At 38.4% G+C, this 22,122-nt stretch overlaps 1 protein-coding gene across 1 annotated transcript in view; it reads left to right on the top strand.

The window, feature by feature from the left end:
- Positions 1-2,193: 2,193 nt before the first annotated feature.
- Positions 2,194-22,122, top strand: part of MROH2B (maestro heat like repeat family member 2B) — a 75,254-nt gene continuing 55,325 nt past the window's right edge. Inside the window, exons 1-12 of the mRNA XM_005556793.5 lie at positions 2,194-2,691; positions 3,764-3,825; positions 6,289-6,399; positions 7,992-8,151; positions 8,913-9,011; positions 11,995-12,149; positions 15,540-15,680; positions 16,372-16,464; positions 16,554-16,623; positions 17,911-18,024; positions 18,925-18,998; positions 21,200-21,322. Coding sequence (XP_005556850.3) covers positions 2,664-2,691; positions 3,764-3,825; positions 6,289-6,399; positions 7,992-8,151; positions 8,913-9,011; positions 11,995-12,149; positions 15,540-15,680; positions 16,372-16,464; positions 16,554-16,623; positions 17,911-18,024; positions 18,925-18,998; positions 21,200-21,322 — 1,230 coding nt within the window. The 5' untranslated portion in view covers positions 2,194-2,663. The remainder of the gene's footprint in view (positions 2,692-3,763; positions 3,826-6,288; positions 6,400-7,991; positions 8,152-8,912; positions 9,012-11,994; positions 12,150-15,539; positions 15,681-16,371; positions 16,465-16,553; positions 16,624-17,910; positions 18,025-18,924; positions 18,999-21,199; positions 21,323-22,122) is intronic.

The following is a 22,122-nucleotide window of genomic DNA, read 5'->3' as shown; positions in this document are numbered from 1 at the left end:
TGCCTACTAAGTAGTCAGTAAATGTGTGCTGAATTCAGCTAACGTGAATTTTACTGGAAGTTATTCTGTTGTTTTACTTACTACAAGTAGAAAAGCAAAGGAAAAAGAGTAAAAAATAATAATAACAGAAAAGAAAAGAGAGACCAGGGAATAGGAAAGGAGAGGAAAAGAGAACATAGGAGAGACAAGAGGAGAGGGAAGAAGTAGTAAGGGAGGAGGAAGGGAAAAGGAAAGAAGAGAAATTAGGGCTACTAACGTCAAAAGGCATAATTACTTCTACATGACATTGCCAGCTAATATTTCTTTCCCTTTTGTATCTTAGAGTAAAAGAGATTAGGCTTATCTCATGAAACTGACAAATCAAACAAAACAGAGCCTAATTTCACTTTTAATATACTTTATAAAAATCTAACATTTCATTTGAAGAATAAAAGGAGAAATCTCAAAGTTTAAATTAATGATTGTCTACATTAAAATCATCTACAATAAAAGTAATAAAACCACAAAATTTCAATTTTTATAATGTTTCTGTATTATTTCTATGTATCTATTTTTCTATAGCTTTATATTTTACCTTTACTGCTTTATTAATATTCTTGTCTGATAACATCACATGGGAACATAGTCGGCCTGGGATTGGCTAGCTTCATTTGATAAGTTACATTGAAAGGCGATGGCTACCACATACCCAATGAGGCACTGTAGTTCCTTAGCAGGCTAGATTTAGGCATAGTTAGCACATGCCATCCTATTCACTTTGAGAATTCATGTTTAGAATCCTCGTAGAGTCTTAGAGAAATCAAACCCATATTGTGCTAGCCTCGTATAATGAGAAGAGGAAGAAATGATGGGAAGATGCAACAACCAGGCCACTGAAAATGAAATGAAATGACAGCAAATTAGCTGTTTTGAGGATTTGGGGATTTTTAAACTATCTACAATATTGGTTTCAATGAGTGAATTTGCTTTGTCTGAAAGGATTTTAGCAAAACGTGTTTTGATTGTAGTGATTAATAAATTAAAGCCAATATAAATCAGTTGTCTCCTAAATTCTCTAATCTCTATGAAATCAAGGAAGTCTTTATGTACAGACATACAGAAAAATCATTTGTCACCATTCACAAAAATATTAAGAAAATGGTTGTAACAATTACCTAAATTCCTAGCTTTCTTATTATCGATTCTGCTGTACATGGTTCTTTAAGACTTTAAGAGCGCATAATTTGTAATATCTTTTTTCCCTATAAGATGTTAAGAGTTTCAAAATGCCTCTAATCACCCCAGTACTTCCCTGACTCACCAATCTTGGCCTATTCTTCAGTGAGTGAGTCATGATGCTGGGGAAGAGTTCCTTGCCGAAACACAACAAACATTCTTCAGTTAACTGCTATTTACTGATCCACTAATGAATATTTGGGGAAGGACCTTGGTCAATGCTTTTCAAAGTTTAACGAACCTAAGAATCACCAGGGGCGCACATTAAAACTATAGATTGCTGCCCCCTCATTCCAATTTACTGGGTCTGAAGTGGGGACTGGGAATTCACATTTTAAATAAGGACACCAAGTAAATCCCATGATAAGTCACTTCCAGACAAAACTCTGAAAGTGATGCTGACTTTGGAAGAGGAAAATGTTGAGGAACTCTTTAATACAGTGCAAAATGTCTATGAGAAGAATGATGAATTCAATGGTTTAGTTGGAGGCACTTGACCTTTGAATCTGGAATAAGCTTTGCTGATGAAGGTAAGATAGCCAAAAAAGCAGCAGCAGATGAAAATTGTCATGAGCTCCCCTCCTCAGCGCCTTCTACATTTAGCCCTACAGACTAGCAGTACCCTCTTTCCATTCTCTATCATCCTCCATATTCACATAGCGTCTGGACATATATCGAAGATTGTCATCACATAGATTTATAGTTGGGGACCAGATTTCAGTTCATGCTAGAAAAGTTGAAAGCATTATGGAAAATTGGTCTAGATAAAAAATAATTTGAAAACAAAAAGAAAGCATGAAGACAGAGAAAAAGCCTGAGCCTGGAGTGAGGCCAAGATCCTGAACATGCCAGTGAAGAATTAATGGAGAGGGAGGTAGAGAGGGCTTCGCTTTGCTGCTGTCAGTTGGACATTCCATCCAACTGCCCCTGAAGTACATTCCAGCCCACTGAGCATGCTCAGTTCATATGACTGACTTTCACTAAGTATAACAATCAACAAGTTCACCAGAAAGCCTTTCCCAACATCAGGACACTAAAGTGACCACGGAAAACCATTCCTGAATTTGTGATCCATGGACTCAAGTTTAGGGAGAGGAGCACCTTTGGTCTACAACTATGGTTTGAATCCCAGTCTCTAATTACTTCTTTCCCAAATACTCTGGTAATCAAAGGGAAATATTTGGTGAGATGCAGCCATTTTGTTGGTTAGCAGGAGTTCAGACACAAGAAAATGTCATAGTGGTAGAATACAGTATCAACCTCAACAGCAAGCCCATCGCTGGAAGCTCCCAGACCATTGTGCCAATCAAGTGGAGGAGGCACTTTCATTTAGAGAGGCTTATGTGAACCTTATATGAGAAACTTGCCAACCTGCCTGTTTGATTTTCTAGCCTTACTATTTCGAATACTTAGGTGCTATCTTTTAGAGACCCTGAAACAGCCAAGACATGACACCCAGTACAGAGGAATTCATAGGTAAGCATCATCAGATCCTGAGAAGTCAAGGCTCTTCCCTGTGTTTTGTGTCTGTGGAATTATAGGCATATATGAGGTCTGGGGGTGGTGCGTCATTGTGGGAGGTCTGTACACCTCAAAGGATTTATGAAATGGTATGCAAAATACATAATAAAGTTATGCTGATTGTGAAGGATCAATAATAGACTGGAAGCCTAAGGGATGGTTGTGCTTTAAAATTTATAGTCTACCTGAGGAGAAAGTGGCTACATATCAAAGAAAGGCAGTTTGTTATTTAATTTTAAATACTAGAAGAGTCCTTTGGAAGTATTTCTCCCAATTTCCAGGTATGGTTGCCTTTCTGCTTTGCCAAAAAGATTGCCCTAAATGAGTATATTGTTTGGTTTGGAAATTCATGAGAAATCTTCATCTCCAAAAGCATTTCTCCTATCAACTTGCCATGTAGCTTGAAATTGCTCAATTCCTTTGACTCCATTTTTTTCCAGTTTTCTAGAGTGCATTATTCCAAAACATATATTCATAGAAAATGCAAGTCAAACACATTTAGGTCATTGTCAGAAAACAGGACATGGGGATGGGACAAAAAGAGGGAGTCAGCAGGCACAGGAGAATAGATGGAGTTGAAGAGGGCATGGAAAAAGAAGATGGGAGAGGTACTGAGGGGAGGACGAGTGAAAAATAAACAGCTATGTTGCACCCCTGCCTTCTAATGCTCAAGTCAGGAGTGAGAAATTCAACTCATTGACACTTAGAGCTAAACCCTGCAAGAGATAATTTACAAGGCAATGCCCACTTGCCTAGAGGGATGAAGAGGAATCCAGCATCTTTTATCTTCCCTTTCACATTTGATTCAGGTTTAAAAAATAATAATAATAATTGAATATCTGCTAGTTTCAATTATGTCATGGATATGAATAAAACAGTTCCTGCCATCAAAGAGCTAGCAGTCAAGGGAGAGAGACAAAGAGAGAGAGGATAAATGAATGAATGAACTTTCTGTGTTGATTACAAAATAATTAATAGGAGGACATTTCAGCACATATTTTAATTCATATTTTTCTGTACATTTTAGAGATGTTTGGGGATATTAACCTCACTCTTGGCATGCTGAACAAGGAAGATATTGTTAACAAGGTAGGGAATGTAGAAAAAATCTTTTTCCCTTTTTCAGTCTTCTTGTTGCAATATTTTGTATATATTTTTCTTTGCCTCAACTTTCTCATTTTTCTCTGGCGTGTCACATGGCATTCAATTTTTCAGTAAACACTGTTGTAATGAAAGTCATTGTAATGTTTAAGCAATGATATTTAGCATTTCAAGAATCACAGTATCTATGTCTAGAAAATAGCAAAAAAAAGTTCCTTTTTATAACTTTATATAGGCAGATGTTGAAAGGTGTATGTCAGACTTACAAACATGTGGATGAGACTGTTTCCTTTATAATTTGAGGGTTGTTACAAAAATCCCTAAAGCTCTTCCCTGCTCATCTATAATGCTATTTCACAGCTAGAAGTTTACCTAAGAATTGAAGACTTTTCACATTTCAACAACCTTCTGTAAAATAAAAGAAATAACTGCCCTTCATCGAACACTTACCTGGGAAGGAAAATGCTAGATATTTTCCAAACAACAGTGTATTGTATAATATTCACTCCCCAGAACAATTTTATCAGGTAGATATTGCTAGTTCCATTTGATAACTGAGAAAAAATTAGGCACAGAGAAGTTACACGACTTGCTCAACTAAGAACAGAGGACTATATCCAAAAGCAAGTCCATCTGACTCCAAAAAAATGTTCCTAATCATTATTCAGTGTTGTCTCCATGTGAAGGGCAGTGCCTATACCTTTGTCTCTTAATTCAATGGTTCTCAACCCTGACCACGTACTAGAATCCTTTAGAGAGTTTTGAGAAAATATCAACACCCAGACCCTACCACCAGGGATTCTTATTGGATCAGTCTGTGAAAATCTTGAGCATTTAAAGCTCTTGGAGGTGATTCAAATATTTAGGTATGGTTGAAAACCATTACATTAATCTCTCAGTAGAAGTCACCTTTCCCAAAGAGCACTCTTTCTCAAACATTGGGAATCACTTGGAGAATAACCTCTGGATCCCAGAAGCACTGAAGAAGAATTTCCAGTAAAGGGATCAGAGAATACATGTTTTTAAGAAGCACTTCCTATTTATTTTATGATGAGTCTAGTTAAAGAATAATAATAGCCAGCATAACCAGGAGGTTAAGGTGCCAGCTAAAATTCAGTCTGTTGGTTTCAAATTGTAGCATCAGTACGTAATACTAAGTACATTAAGCTCCCTGAAGCTCAATTTCCTGATCTATAAAATGAATATATTTGTGGTACCTAACACAGGGACTTGTGAGTATTAATAAAATGTTCCAGATAATGAGTCTGGCACAGTTCCAGGAATGTGGTGAGAGCTCCATAAATGTTAGCCTTGCCAAAGAACAAGGCCTGCAGACAGAAGAGTAAGCACACAGAAGAAAAAGACTCACAGAGATAGTTAGGCAGGCCCAGAAAATACAAGGAAGAAAGCAAAGAAAAATTATGCATTATTCTCAAACTTCCCAAGGACCAGCCCTGAGGAATAATGCAAAGGATGCTATTTAACAACTTAAGCATGGGTGCAGTGGCTGGAGGTACATGTTGAAGCTGTTGGAGATTTCAGAACACCAGTCTCTTGTCTTCCAGAGGACACATAGCCACCTAAAAGATTTACAAGAGCCCTCACACAGGGCATCGAGTCAAGCCACACAACCGGAGGCCCTGTCTAAAAGGTTGTCCACAACTTTCTGTCTGCAGAGGCATGAATGAAACAAGGGCCTGTAAATGTCCCTTAGGATCCAGTTTCATAGTTTAGCAGCCTCTTGGGGAGTTACAGTGTGTTCCCTAGTACCATATCACTCCCTGGTAGTAAGGGCAGCAATTAGGCTGACAGCCATTTCCATTCCCCTGAGTGTCCCACAACAGTGATTTTCAAAAGACATGGAATGGCAGGTAGCCTATCCTGGTCTTCAATCAGATCTTGCCATAGAAATGTAGCCAAGTTAAAATAGTTTCTAGAATTAACTTTGCTCTGTAGCCTTTGACTCCTAAAGATGCACGTTATGTTCAGAAAGCCTCAATTAAGGCCAGGCACGGTGGCTCATGCCTGTAATCCCAGCACTTTGGGAGGCCAAGGCAAGTGGATCACCTGAGGTCAGGAGTTCGAGACCAGCCTAGCCAACATGGCAAAACCCCGTCTCTACTAAAAATACAAAAATTAGTCGGGCATGGTGGCACACACCTGTAGTCCTGGCTACTCAGGAGGCTGAGGCAGGAGAATCCCTTGAACCCAGGAGGCGGAGGTTACAGTGAGCTGAGAACATGCCATTGCACTCTGACCTGGCCAAAATGAGTGAAACTCCACCTTAAAAAAAAAAAAAAAAAAAAGAAAGTCTTAATTAAGGCATATAATATGAAATTCATTGTGTAGAAAAGATAAATTGCTTACTTTAATGGTGTTATTCATTAGGACTTCATTTGATTCTTTAGTTTTGCAATCCAAATTTCTATGTATGCCTTTGTATGTTCACAGGAAGACATTTACAGTCATCTCACTTCTGTTATTCAGAATACTGACATCTTGGATGATGCAATTGTCCAACAGTTGATTTATTATGCTTCTAAGGACATGAGAGACAACAATGTAAGTTTGGTTCATGATGGTGAAAAGGGTCTTTAAGTGATCCAACTGCACCCATGTGGACTGTTCTACACTGTTGCCAGGACCACAAATCACTTGTATTTGTTCTTTGCAGTAACTTGGATATCCTTATAATGCCTGATATTTACTCCTTCACAGATGAGGAAACTGAGGCAAAGATAAGAGTTATTTTAGAGGTGATATTATCCAACCTCCTTTTAGAAGAGGAAGTTCACAATTAGAGATATATTTTTTTCAAAGGAACATAGCTGTCTATTGACAGAACTAGAAACCAATTTTCTTGGCTTCTTTATGACTTATTTTTTATGTACCTACTTATCTTAGATTGTCTGATAGACAACATAGCAAAAAATAATAATTTGTAGAAATAATTTGAATCCTAGGATGATGTTATCTCTTCCAGAAAGAAGAATTACTTGTTCCCGCCAATGGCACTAACAATTTATGATGCTTTCAGGGCTTGAGATTTCTGGGTCACTTCTATAACTCAAAATTGGATTGTTATTCATGAGAACACCAATTTAACCTTTCATCTGAGCACAGCCCTTTGGTGTCTTAGCCCAAAAGACAAGAGGTGGGATGAGCAGAGTCTCACCACTGGTTGGCTCTGAACTCTGACTATTGCTTCAAAATGCAACAAAACAGTCTCAAATGCAGGGCTTATCTCTCTAGATCAATAATCATTTCCAGGCCTCAACTCAGTAATTCGTTCCAACCTATATTGTGAGTTTGCTGATGGCTTTATGAGTATATATTTTTATATCTTATCTGGGTCTTTTTTATTTTCCTCAGGAGGAGGAGTTGATCAAATTTACCTAGCTCACCATCACCAAAATCGGAAGTCTTTCCCAGTACCATCAATATTGGAGATAATTAGGCCAGATTAACACTGAAACCAAAGCTCTCAATTCCTAGCTCATTTCCTTTCACTTTTCCTTTCAGTCTTTCAACCACAGTAATTTGCATCTCTTAAACATAAAATATAAGTCCTGTGTTCATGGTACCAGATCAATCAGCAAGAAAACAGCTACTGACCTCCAAGTTTACTAGAACTCTGTTAAAACCAGCATTTTCAACGTATTCAAATTACCTCTGCTTTCCCAGCTACTGACACCTACCAAGCGTTTCTCACTACGGTTTTGTAACAGCCTGTTCTCCCTTCGTCCCAACGCTAGAGTAGCTTATAAATAGTATGGCTGGATAGTAGAGAACGGGCTGCTAGAAAACCATGGTGAAAGATTCTTGGTAGGTGTCAGTTGCTGGGAAAGCAGAGGTAACTTGATTGCACTTTAAAAAACTAGTTTTAATAGTGTTCTTGCAGATTTGGGGGTCAGTAGACGTTTTCACAGACTCCAAAAGAAGGGAAGGTGGGAGGAATGGTGAGGGTCCACTAGAAGCCCAAATCTCACCATTACACAGTTGAACCATGTGGCCAACCGGCACACGTAGCCCGTGAATCTGTAATTTTAAAAATAAATAAATACATACATAAATATTATGCTGACTAGTTCCCCTCCATAGCCTCACTCTACCCCTTTTTCAGTTGTTATTGTTATTTTTCTTTTCCTCTTCAGATGCTCAGAGAAATCAGAATGCTAGCTGGTGAGGTTTTGGTGTCTCTTGCTGCACATGATTTCAACTCTGTGATGTATGAAGTACAAAGTAACTTCAAGATCTTAGAGCTACCAAATGAATTCGTTGTGCTTGCCCTGGCTGAATTGGCAGCCAGCTATGGTATAGTGGGACTATTCTCCATGTTTTCCCTGGGAAATGACAACTGCTAATTGTCTAAAAGCTAAATGGGAGCAAATGGTAGAAGAGCTAGCATCTCTACCTTCTTCTCTACCAAGAAATATTGATAGAGGGATATGGGCAGCTATTCAAAATGAGCATGGACGATTCTGCTGCCCAGCCACTAGTCTAGACTGCTCTGAATTTGGCCACTCTCCCATCCTCACCTTCCCCTTCATCCAGCTTTGCATTTGCAGAAGCACATTTTCTGTAAGGTATATTCTACTAACCACTGAACACTTTCATGAAATAGGGATCCCTATCATTTATTTCTACACTACTGTATTTAACAGATATTTAGGAATCATCTGTTATATATATTTACATATACTTTGGGGATACAGGGAAGATCTGGTGGGAGAGATTGACATTAATAAATTAATTATCCAACTAAGCAATTGCTGGCAGCATTGATGGTATAGTGGTGAGAATAGCTGCCTTCCAAATAAGCAACTGCCACTTAACAACAGGTACAAATGGCTGTGTAGCTAGAACCTTATTTTCAATCAGCCCCTCCTTGATTATCTAACTATAGCCTGGTATTAAAGTGGGGCAGAGATGGGGGAATTATAGAAACATCTTTCTACTACACCTCATCTGCCTCCTCCATGCAGCCCTGAAATGCTTTTTGTTGATTTGGAGTCACAGAACCCCAAATTTGAGAAGACAAATAACACCTCTCTCCTTTCTGCCCCTCACTGCAGTGTCCCAGAGTATTCCCTTCATGATGATGACCCTGCTCACCATGCAAACCATGCTCAGGCTGGCCGAGGATGAAAGGATGAAGGGGACTTTCTGTATTGGTGGGTATCCCGATGATTTCCTTTTTGCTTAAAACCAGACTGTGAACTGTCTTACAAATTAAGCAAAAGTCTTATTTTCCCTTTAATTCCAATCTTGTCCTTTTGAATAATAATAGCTACCACTTTTTGAGTGCCTACCACATGGAAAGTCCTCAGCAGGGGAGTTATCTCATTCAATCATCACAGCAATTCTGCAAGATAAGTACTATTTTCCCATTGTATAGAGGAGACACTGAGGTGCAAGGAAAGTAAGGAACTTTCCCAAAATGATGACACAGTCAATGAGATACAGAGGTGGCATTCAAACCCAGGTCTATGGGACCACCCAGTCTACACTCTTCACTGCCCTGTACAAACTTCCATTTCAACTGACCTCCTTCTCTAATTGGAGGATACTTTCTTGGCAATGATTGTCAGCACCTACCAGTTCTTAGCATAGGTTAAATTTTGGCATCTGATTATAATGCAATATTGTAATAATGATAACGAAACAAAGTAACCAAACTACAAGCAATCATAAAATCAAGAAAAACAGGCAAGCAAACTATGGTCACAAACTCCTCTATCCAAAACTGAAATACGTCACAGAAATCAAGAGCCTACAGAGAAAAACGTGCCTTGGAATTCCTAGGAAGTAGTGTTTACAGTGTACAGGGAGGTTTCTTGGATGAGACTGGAGACCTGGTCTCTTGACTCTGCTCAGCCACTGAGCCACCAAGTGACCCTGCCCTTCTCTCAGTCCCAGTTTCAACTCCAAAAACATCAGAATAAGTGATTGCTACGTTCCCTTCCACTTCCAACATACCCTAACACTACTATTTTGTAATTTAAAAGCCCACACTGTCAGGAATGTCTTCTTTACTTATTAACAAAGGTTCTTCTATTCCATCTTTCCCATTTCTTCTTGTTCTGTCATCAAAGTAATATTTTTATCTCATATATATTGAGAACTTGCTGTGTGCCTGGGCACTGCCCTGGGTATTTTAAGATTACTATTTCATGCAGAGCACGGTGGCTCACATCTGTAATCCCAGCACTTTGGGAGGCCGAGGTGGGCGGATCACAAGGTCGGGAGATGAGACCATCTGGCTAACATGGCGAAACCCCATCTCTACTAAAAATACAAAAAATTAGTCAGGCGTGGTGGCGGGCACCTGTAGTCCCAGCTACTCAGGAGGCTGAGGCAGGAGAATAGCGTGAACCTGGGAAGCAGAGCTTGCAGTGAACCTTGATCGCGCCACTGCACTCCAGCCTGGGCGACAGAGCGAGACTGTCTCAAAAAAAATAATAAATAAAAAATAAAAATAAAAAGATTACTATTTCATTTAACTCTCACAGCAACCACATTAGATGGGTAGCATGTTTTTCACCATTTTACAAGTGAGAACATTGGACTTAGAAAGTTTCAAACAGCTTGCCTCAGGTCACACAGCCAGTACATGGCAGAGCTAAGACTGTCAACTATGACAGTCTGACTCAAGGACCTGTGCAACTATACTAGACTAACCTACTTTCAATATTTTTTACTATTCCTACTTATTATCATAGCTAACACTGTGTTCCTGCAAAAAAAAACTTTGGAACCTCTAACAGCATTTCTACATTTAATATTAACAACCAAGAATGTAAAATTAAATAAAACTGGAAATCCTCATGAACATTACTAAGGGAATTCTCTGTGTTATAAAATTATCTAAGCGCCCTTTGGTCTTAAAGCAACTTTTTGCCTGACTGCAACTAAAGAAAAGGTATAAAAAATAACTATCCATCCAGCCAGCCATTCAGCCATCCATCCATTCATTCATACCTAGTCATTTGATCAATCAGCAAATTAGCAGACATTGTGCTGGCTGCTTCACATACCATGAACCAGCAAGACATCATCCCTTACTTCAGGTTGCTTACAAGTCAGTTAGAAACGCACACACACATGCACACATACACCAAGAAATAAATTATTAGAAAGTATAGCAGGAGATTCTCAAAGAAATTATAGGGAGTTTGGAGAGACCATGAATGAGCCAATAAATGGCCAGCTCTACTGCTATAACATGCTCAGGGTCTTTTCCAGGGTATTTTGTGAATGTGAGCAAAATAAGTAGCACACAAGGGCTGAAGAAAATAATATTATTATTTTATGCATTTCATGCAAATATATGTGGATTCACTGCCCCAATGGTATTTTGGCAGGCCTAGATTTCTTTTTAATTTTATTGAAGTAAAAGATAGACACAGAAGAGCACGCAAATCAGAAGTGTACATGTTGATGAGTTCTTTCAAAGTGAAGTTGCCCATGTGGCCACCACTTAGGTCAAGAAGTGGGAGATTGTCAGAGCCCAGAAGCCCCCTCATGTTACCTTCAAAGGGTAACCACAGTCCTAACTTCAAACACCATTAGCTTTGCCTGTTTGTAAGACTCATCCATGTTGTTCTGTGGAGCTATCACCCATTTTTATTTCTGTATTCTTTTACATGTCTATAGAATGTAATAGAATTCTACCTATTAGCAGATATTTATACTATATTCTGTTTGGGGCTATTACCAAAACAAAAAGCTAATATGAATGGATTCTTGTACAAACTTTTAGTGCTCATATCTACACATATCTAATGGCTATATACATAAGACTGGAATAGTTGGGTCAAATAGAATGCATATTCAACTTTGTTAGATAGTGCCAAAGAGTCCTGCCAAATGCTTGAACCACGGCAGTATGTGAGAATAGCAACTGCACCTTAGTCTACACTTGGCATTGACAGTCTTAAATTTTAGACATTCTGGATAGTAGTGTCTTATTATGCTTTTAATTTGCATTTCACTATTGTGGCTGAGTACTTTCCATATGTGTATTTGATGCAGTCGTAAGATCATATAAAAACCATTGCATATTTACTAATCATCAGCACTCTCTTCTCAAATTATTTTATCGTCTGTCCCATTTTTATATTTTTCTCAGTCTGTGGTTGTGTGTTTTAAATGCAGCCCTTGAGAAATTCAGCAAAGCCATTTACAAATATGTCAACCACTGGAGAGATTTTCCCTACCCGAGACTGGATGCCAACCGACTGTCTGACAAGATCTTCATGCTGTTCCGGTATATAATGGAGAAGTGGGCTCCTTCGGCCTCACCCATGCAGGTGAGTGGGCCTCAGGATGCCTCAAGCTGGATGTCCCTACATGCTGGTTGAAATTTCTCTTCTGTTTGTAACATGATAGTTATAGTCAGTATTTTTGGAAGCCATTGGTTGTATTTTATGAGATTCATCCATTTTTTCTTTTTTTTCCACCTATTTCAAATCACCATTTATTTATTCTTTCAGTTAATGTTTATTGAATCCCCATGACATGCCAGACACTGTTCCAGATCCTGAGGTTATAGCAGGAATTAAATAAATCAAAATCCCACACTCATGAAACTGACATTTCAGTACGTGGAAAGAACAATCAATAAGATAAAATGAGTAAAGAAAACCCAAAAAGTTAGATATTTCACGTTTTATATATTAAAACTCATATATGAGCTGAGTCACTAATTAGGAAAAATAGCAGTTCACAGATGCTTCTTGTGTCTAAGAATATCATGATTAAATAAAATAACATCTAAAGAATATACTTGGCTGCTTCAAAATACTGCAGTGCCTTGTCCTTGTAAAGAATAGATTACAATGTACATTCACACATATCTTGCTTTAAAAGTGTCTTCCCTTTATCTTGCTTAACTGCTATAGTTTTTTTAAGAAGGCTAAATGATATCCTATTTAGGTCTCTTCATTGCTTTATTATAAAAAGTTTAACACTTAGCAACTTTCTCTAGTTTCTTTTCAACACTTTAAACTATTAAAGCATTTATTTTTTTAACATCCTGAGGTAGTTAAATCATTAGCAACATGGAACTTTAAAAATATTCTGTAGGGAAGTGTTTTCTTCAAGGCACCTGGAAAACAAATTCAATGCATCTGTTTAACGACTACTCTCCTTGCTCCCCACAGGAAGAGCCAGGCAAGTGCACAGAAGGTACACAAAGTGAGAAGGATGCACAGAGAGGGAAGCACTTAACTGCCCTGGTGAGCTGCAGCATTGGAATTGATCCTTGCAGCCCATGAAGCTGCTCACCACAGCGAAGATGCATTCCCTACAGAGGGACTAAAACTTACTGAGGCAGAGGTTGAAAATGGGGGATCAGGCACACCTGAGTTAGTGTGATGGGAGACAGGGAAGGGAAGAGAGAAAAAAAGATATAAGGCAGAAAGAAATGAAACCAAAAAGATGGTCTTAGTCATATAATGAAGAGCCTTAGCTGCTACATACAAGTTTGGACTTTTTTTTAATAAACAAGAAATGCTTGAAAGGTTTTAAGCAAGGATTTGAGTACTGTAGTAGCAAAATCATTCTAATATCAACATTAAAAATAGAGGGGTATGGGGTGGACTAAGATAAGACTATTGGCTAGAAGGCTATAGAAATATTCCAGCTCATAAGTGGTAAAGAGATCAATTAACACAGTGTTTGTGGAACTGATCAGAGTAGTCAGATGCTGAAGAATAGAATGACCAGCACTTGGCATCATTTGGAAGCTTATTACAATGGAAACACCTGGGATGGTTTCCTAGGTTTCTGACTCAGGTGATCTTGGGATCATCAATTTAAACGAGGAGGAATTACAAATATGGAACAGTACAAAATGGGTTTGATGTAGACATTTTGATTTGAACACCTATGGTACTGTCAAGTGGAGATATTAGTAGGTTTGAGGATATTCACATTTGGAGTTTAAAAAGAAAAGCAAAAACTGAACATACAGATTTGAGTATCATCATTGCATAAGTAACAACCAAATAAGTGGATTTAGATGGAGTTGTTTAAAGCGAGTATATAGAGTGGGAAAGTGGCAAAAATAGAGTTCTGGAGGGCATCAATATTAAGGGGAAAGCAAGGGAGAAGAACTCATGATGGAGAATACGGAATGTGCTAAGAATGTAGGAAAGTGAAGTAGAATGAGGTCTTAGAAGCTTAGAAAGGAGAAGTTTTCAAGAAGCAAAGATCTAGTCCTGAGTGTTACAGCACTCAAGAAAAATCTTGACAAGTGTCCATTGCTTGGAAATGTATGGTGAAAGAACCACCCAGCTAATACATAGTCTTTAATGAAATAAATGATAGTTGCCATTAGCCATTAAGTTTTGAGATGATTTGTTGTAAAATGTAGCTGATACAAAAAATTGTCAAACATTAGATAGAAAAGGCAGAATATAGAACTCTGTAAGAATGATGTCATCTTTAATAAATTAAAATTCACAGAAAACATAGGAAAGAATAAGTCAAATAAATAAAAAATATACTAAAATATACCAGTGTTTATCCATGAGTACTATGTGTATTACGTTTTCTTCATCATAACATTTGTGATTTCTACATTTTTATAATCAGAATTTATCACATTTATATTTCATAATCTGGAAGTTGTTGATTTTCTACACTGAATGGCAGCAAGATTCTAGTGGATTGGGAGGTGAATGGGAGCTGAGAAGTAGAAATAGCAAATATAGACCATACCTTGGAAACCCTTTGCTCCAAGGGCAGGAAAGAGAAACAGAGTCAGGTGGGGGTAATAGTTGGGGTCAAAGTGAGCTGGAATCAATGAAGATTCTTTTTTTTTTTTTTGAGATGGAGTCTCACTCTGTCAACCAGGCTGGAGTACAGCGGCTCCATCTCCACTCACTGCAAGCTCCACCTCCCAGGTTCAAGTTATTCTTCTGCCTCAGCCTCCCAAGTAGCTGGGATTACAGGTACCCACCACCATACCCAGCTACTTTTTGTATTTTTAGTAGAGATGGGGGTTTCACCATGTTGGTCAGGCTGGTCTCAATTTCCTGACCTCAGGCAATCTGCCTGCCTCAGCCTCCCAAAGTGCTGAGATTACAGGCATGAGCCACCACAACAGCTTAAAGATTCTTTAAGTAATGAGGTAAGTTCTATTGCTTAATACACTGAAAGAAAGTGACTATTAGAGAGAGGTTTAAAAAATAGAAAAGCTCTGTCTCAATAAAATAAAATAAAATAAAATAAATATAATATAATAAAATAAAATACAATCTGGTATTACAAAAATTAGCCAGGCATGGTGGTGGACGCCTATAATCCCAGCTACTCAGGAGGCTGAGGTGGGGAGAATTGCTTGAACCTGGGAGGCGGAGGTTGCAGTGAGCTCAGATCGTGCCACTGCACTCCAGCCTAGGCAACAAAGTGAGACTCTGTTTCAAAAAAATACAATAAAATAAAAAATAGGAGAGAAGGGCAAGTATTGAAATGAGTATCAGTATAAATACAGAGGTAAATACAAATACAGCTCTGTCCCATGCAATGATCTTAATCTGAACATTTTTAAAAGATTTTAAAGAATTTAAAGAACTATTTCTTGACTGAAAGCAGCGAGGAAAGTTTTGGGGCGTACCTAAAGCTCTTGGTGTTCTGAAAACCCATGAAAAACCCAAGGAAGTCTCAGAAATGGTATTTGTTTGCTGCCTGTACAGACTTTGAGCATCATTAAGGCCCACGGGCCCACGGTGAGCTTGCTGCTGCATCGGGAAGACTTCTGCGGATACGCTCTGGGCCAGGTGCCCTGGCTCCTGAGCCAGTATAAAGACAAAGAGATTGATTTCCATGTCACTCAGGTAAGAGTCATACCCTAAAGGAACTGAATCAGAGAACCCGCATGCAACCCTCCCAGAGGCTAGTAAGTCTCAAAAGAGCCGAAGCAGCTTAAACTCCTGTTTGGGCAGCTGAATTTAAATATCTCTCGAAGAATATGAGATAGGAAAAGGATTGTATCACTGGATGAAGGGAACTTCAGAAAGGGATTAAGAATGTTCATTCTGGGCCTGGCTCAGTGGCTCACAACTGTAATCTCAGCACTTTGGGAGGCAGAGGCGGGTGAATCACTTGAGGTCAGGAGTTTGAGACCAGACTGGCCATAATGATGAAACCCCATCTCTACTAAAAATGCAAAAATTAGCTGGGCGTGGTGGTGCTTGCCCATAGAGTACCAGCTACTTGGGAGGCTGAGGCAGGAGAATCGCTTGAACCCGGGAGGCGGAGGTTGCAGTGAGCCGAGATCGTGCCATTGCACTCCAGCCTGGGTGACAGAACAAGGCTCCGTCTCAAAAAAAAATAAAAGAGGATGTTCGTTCCAAGCTGCTGAGGCACTGAACCGGGTAGAAGGGGCCAGAATCATTCAAGAAAACTTGTAACTGCAGGAAGATGAGGAGCTTGTTTTTCTCTCAGAACACAATTATTTGCCTTCCACATCCTGTGCAGCTGCTTTCCTGGCAGCCTCCAACTAACCTGTGGGAGTTTCCACTTTAGAGTCTAAAGCAAATACTGACTGCAGCAGTTCTGTATGACATTGGCCTGCCAAGGAGTTTGAGAAGATCCATCTTTATCAATTTACTGCAGCAGGTAAGAAGACCATGCTGTCAACTCCGATTTTTAATTTCAACCTGTTTTCTGTTTTTAACATCTACCACCTGATTTCCACCCCCATTCAGATCTGCAGAGCTCCAGAGCCTCCAGTAAAGGAAAATGAAATGGAAGCTTCAAGCTGTTTTCTCATTCTAGGTAGGACCAGCATCCAGAAGGCTTTTAATAAAAATGTCCCCAAGTGATGATGATGACAATGGTAAAAGGAGGGCAAACCGTCGCATTAACTTACTTTCACACACACAAACACACACACACTGTTTCTTTAACTCACAGTTTTCTGTGCCTGCCCCTCTCCCCACAAGTTCCCAGGAGGAGCAGGACAGGAAGAATGGCCAAGGATGCCAGGGTTCCCACGACTGGGATAGGTCCAGGGAGATAAAATTTTCAGTTCTCAAACCAAGGAAGTCCCAGGAAAACTGGAATGAGTTGACAACCCTAAAAATAGGAAATTTCTTTTTTCTTTCTTTCTTTTTTTTTTTTTTTTTTTTTTTTTGATATTTGAGATTATTTGAGTCTGTGTCAAATCCAAAGTCACTCTTTTTTCTTCCTGGTTATCTCTTAATGTCTACATCTCTTTAACCATCAGTCACTCTGTATCTCTCTCTCTCTCTCTCTCTGTCCTCCACTCTATCCTTCTTTATCTTGACCTTACGTTATATCACCTGATTAGAAGGCCTGACATGGGATGCACGGGGGGCACCAAAATCCCAGGGTCAGAATACAAAACTATGCTCCCATACAGTTCCTGAGGAGGAGGGATAGCAGCAATCCAATACCTCCTGAACCTCCTCACTCCCCCAAATACTACATCACTTCTACCTCCTTGCATATCTTTCTGTCATGTGTATGCATAACTTTCTACTTCTCTCCTGACTGGCCCCTTTGTCGTTATACTTTCTTCTTCTCCCCAATCCCTGCCTAACTAATTCACCTTACCCATGATACTTTCTAGAATAAACCACTGTCCTCTAGCCAGGCCTTTTTTCACCCCTCCCTGCTTCAACGCCTGCAGCTCTCACAGCTGGGGAAGCATCACTGCCCTCTCTCCCTCCATCTTCACATGGTGTTCTCACTGTGCCCCATGTCTCTTCTCCTTTTCTTATAAGGACACCAGTCATATTAAATTCAGGCCCACTGTAATAACCTTCTTAACCTCATTATATCTGCAAAGACCCTCATTTTTAAATAAGGCCACATTCACGGATATGAACAGAAATGGCCTAGGCATAGCAAGCTCTCTTAGGAACCAAACTGCTTGATTAATTCTGTGACACTGAAGAAGCATGGACATAATAAAATCAAATTACCAACTGAAGAGTGCCTTGGATAATCTTCATGGTGAATTTCCCTCCTCCCATTCACAAGTATTTTACCAAAGATGAAAATGAGTTCTTACAGCCCTAGTGTTTCTTGAACCTGCAGCCCATTCCAATCCTGGAGAGCTGATGGAATTTTTTGATGAACAAATAAGAAGTAATAATGAAGCCATTCGAATGGGAATCTTGACTTTGTTAAGATCGGCTGTCAGTGCTGAGGGTAAGCAAGAGGGTCGAAACCAACGTGGTTTATTTCATGCCAAGAAGCAGACTGAAGCCTATGCACTCTTTAATCCTATTCTACATCTTTTGGATGCTTATATAACATCATGTGCAAATGAAACTCTGTCTTCTCAATCTTCCACAATCTATAATTCCTTTTAACAGGCATCTTTAGTTACTTCACTTCTTTCATAACATTTATGGATGCACCCAGTTGAGAAGAATGAGCAGAATTTTTGAGAATTAAAGTTAGAATTTAGAAGCTCTTGTAGGTTGGTTAAATGGTCCAATATCAAGGGGTGGGTGGGAGAGAGTGTACAATTCTCTAGAGATTGATATGGTTACAAAAAAGCAGAATTTAATGAATTGCCATATTTTATTCCAGGAAGTACATATTTTCATAACATCGAATGCATCTTACAATTGAATGCATCTTTAATTATAATTAGCCACTATTTTTTGGTGCAATATGAAATAATGGTACATCATAAAATTGGTGATATCTTAGACTTGCTAAAATACAAAAATTAGTTTTTGCATAGTATGATATAGTTTTTTAACATTCAGTTAGCACTTTGATTTACTGAAGAATCAGCAGATGAATATGAAGCAGTCTCACAATATTTAGATCTGATCTACCAGGAATGATATATTGAAACCACTATGGAACCTAACATTTTAAACAAAATGAAACAAATGTAATAAGAAACAAAGAAAGCACTGGACATCATTAAAGATTTGGAAACAAAGAGGATGGGAGGGAATTGAAAACAAATAAGTTGTTAAAGACAAGAGACTTCGCAATTATGTGCCATAATTCGAATAGCTTTTCGTCAATCCTAGCACATACTGTGCTTCTGTTGAGTCAGGCCTCTCAGTTTCTCCCTCTGTCTTTCAGAGCCCAGGTTGAGGGATCACATCATTTCAATAGAAAGAACAGTCAAAATCGTCATGGGTGATCTCAATACAAAAGTAAGAGAATTAATAGAAACTTTTGTCGATGGTAGCTTTAAGAATAAATGAAATTACTTTGATTCTTTAATGACCTACTTATGAGACTATTTTATAAAGAACTCTGTGGTCAATTCCGTTTTTCAAAGAACTCCATCTTTTCCAAAAAGATAAACTTCATCAAGGTAGAGGCCTAAAGTACACACAGCTAAAGGACATCTCAGTGAAAGGAAGATTTTTGCTTATTTAAAATAATTGTAGGACATCAGTGGATTAACACATGAGTAGAATAAGAGCAAAGAGACTGTATCTCACTATGCCAATGTACTTCAGATAGTTTAAAACTTACTTGTTAATTATAAAGATAATGTATCTTCATTCAGGAAATAATAATCCCTAAACCTTGTTCTTAGCATAGACATCCTAATTTCCAACCAGGCACCACCTAGAGCAAGTAATGCACATAGTGGATTGCTCAATATTTCTGATTATTTGATTAAAGTGTTCTAAGGCACAGTGACTCACGCCTGCAATCCCAGTGCTTTGGGAGGCTGAGGTAGGTGGATCATTTGAGGTCAGGAGTTCGAGACCAGCCTGGTCAATGTGGTGAAACCCCATCTCTACTGAAAATACAAAAATTAGCCAGGTGTGGTGGCTCACGCCTGTAATCCCAACTACTCATGAGGCTGAGGCACAAGAATCACTTGAGCCCGGGAGGTGGAGGTTGCAGTGAGCCCAGATTACACCACTGCACTCCAACCTGGGCAAGAGAGTGAGACTCTCTCTTTTTTTTAAAAAAAAAAAAAAAAAAAAAAAAGGTGGGGGGATTCTATGTTAGAAGTTATAGAACTTATACTGGGAAAACAAGAAACATTATCAATTATTACATTTTTGTAAGAATACCACATTTTGTTTGGAATAAAATGCTAGACAGAAGCCAATTAAGAGGAATAAATTCTTTTAGGAAACTTTGACTGCCAGTGACTACGTTTAAAATAGTAAAAGCTTTGCAATAAAAAGCAATAGAGTGATTATACAAAAAAACCTGGCCTTGTAACTGACAAAAGACAAAAGAAGAATTACGAGAAGAGTTTAGGATAGCATAAAGAGCACAGATCTTTGAGGAAGGCCAACTCCCCAGGCAAAAATAGAGAAAAGGTGTACCTCTTCTCTAGGTAGACTACTCAGAGTCTTTATGCTAATTGTTTTGGCCACCATATAACTCTGCTTCCCTGTTCAAAATGGTTTTTTTCTTCCCACTCTCTTTTCAAAGGCCTGTTCACTAAGGGATTGGTTCTCAGGTTTCTATTCACCAGAGAAGCAACATAATAAACAAATTAAAACCAAATTATTATAAATACTATAATACAAGTTCATAAAACTTCACTCTAATTTCTGGGGCCAGATATATTTCAGAATTGACAATTTTTCAGCTTTTAGAAAAACATTTCTCTGATAGTAACCCACAATCAAAATCCATGAATATTTCTGCAAGAAAATTAATGCATATCCACACAGCATAGAATAAGATTACAAATAGCTTTAAAACAGTTCAGTTTGGGTTTGCCACCAAATGAGTTGGCACTAAACTTAAGAAACAAAATTCCAGTTTTCATAGTTGTTTGGACTTTGAAATTGCGAATAAGCAGGTGTGGACCTGTAGTTCAATACGTTATCTTTCATTGAGTATTTTAAAAGCTAAGCAGTGTTTTAGCCCAAAGTTACCCAACAATTCATAATCTATAGTGATAGACAATATGTCTTTGGGAACCAAGGAGAAAGATTTTGCCTAAAGAGAGCATTTCTGGTGACTCTTTCATAACCTATCAGTCACTTTCTACAGGTTGAGCATCCCTAATCCAAAGGAAATCTGAAATGCTTCCAAATTCAAAACTTTTTGAGCCAACATGACACTCAAAGGTCATGCTCAGAGAAAATGCTCATTATAGTATTTTGGAATTTGGATTTTCAGATTAGGAATGCTCAACCAGTAAGTATAATGAAAACATTTCAAAATTTGAAAAAAATTCCAAAATTTTAACACTTCTGATCCCAAGCATTTTGGATAAGGATTATTCAACCTGTATTAACATTACTCAATTTATGTTCCTTTTTCAAAATTGTTCCCACTTAATTATCCTTAAGATTATAGAAAAAAGGAAGGTAAATTTCCCTTCTGCAAAACATAGTAAAATGTTGCTATTGCGTTGTTCTTACCCTAGGTAAGAAATTCTGTTCTTCTCCTCATCCAAACCATGTGTGAAAAGTCCTATATTGAAGCTCGGGAAGGATGGCCATTGATTGATTATGTCTTCTCCCAGTCTGCAACGTTGAACAGGAATCTGGTATGCAGAGGCTACAGTTCTGAGTGATGCACTATAAAAAGTACAGTTCGCTCAACTATGTTTCTTTTTAAAAAACTGTTAGGGTCCTTAATCTGTCACAGGAGTAGAGTAAAAAAAAATACATTTAAAAAAACAATAAAAATGACTAGAGTTCAATTAAATAACTGATTTGGAAGTAATATTTTAATCTTGTCACTTTTGCTGATATTTTTTACAGCCTCTAGTTTTCTCAGTTCTTTTTTTTTTTTTTTTCTAAAATGACCTCTAACTTATAATAAGCACAAGATAAGTTAAATCAGTTTTCTCTAAGTTAACCTAGCCACCAAAAGCTTGGATTGGGATTGTCTGGAGAGGGGCACAGAAACTGGATTGCTTCAGAGAAAGCAAAAGAGATATCAATACTTGCTGCAATGATGTCTTAGTTCATTCAGGCTGCCATAGCAAAATACCATGGAGCAGTGAAGTAAGTTCTATGAAGTGCATTTCTAAAACAGCATACTTCTGAAATCATAAACAAGTTTATTAGGGTTCTAACCCTTTGCTGTGCACAAACAGAAATGTATCTGTTATATAAATGAGAAAAAGCTGTATGCTGATGGAGCAGGCTTTTAAAATCCTTTAGAAACACTCACCATATATAAAGGAAAATACCGTGAAATGATGGTTTATAAACAGAAAATATTTACTTCTCACAGTTCAAGATGCGGGGAAGTCCAAGACTGTCCAATGAGTGTCTCCTTCCTAACAGATGGTGCCTTCTCACCGTGGAAGGGAATAGCTAGCTCTCCAGGGTCTCCTTC

The sequence above is a fragment of the Macaca fascicularis genome, chromosome 6 (assembly GCF_037993035.2).
Source record: "Macaca fascicularis isolate 582-1 chromosome 6, T2T-MFA8v1.1".
NCBI classification, from domain to species: domain Eukaryota; kingdom Metazoa; phylum Chordata; class Mammalia; order Primates; family Cercopithecidae; genus Macaca; species Macaca fascicularis.
This window is presented reverse-complemented; position numbering and strand designations above follow the sequence as displayed.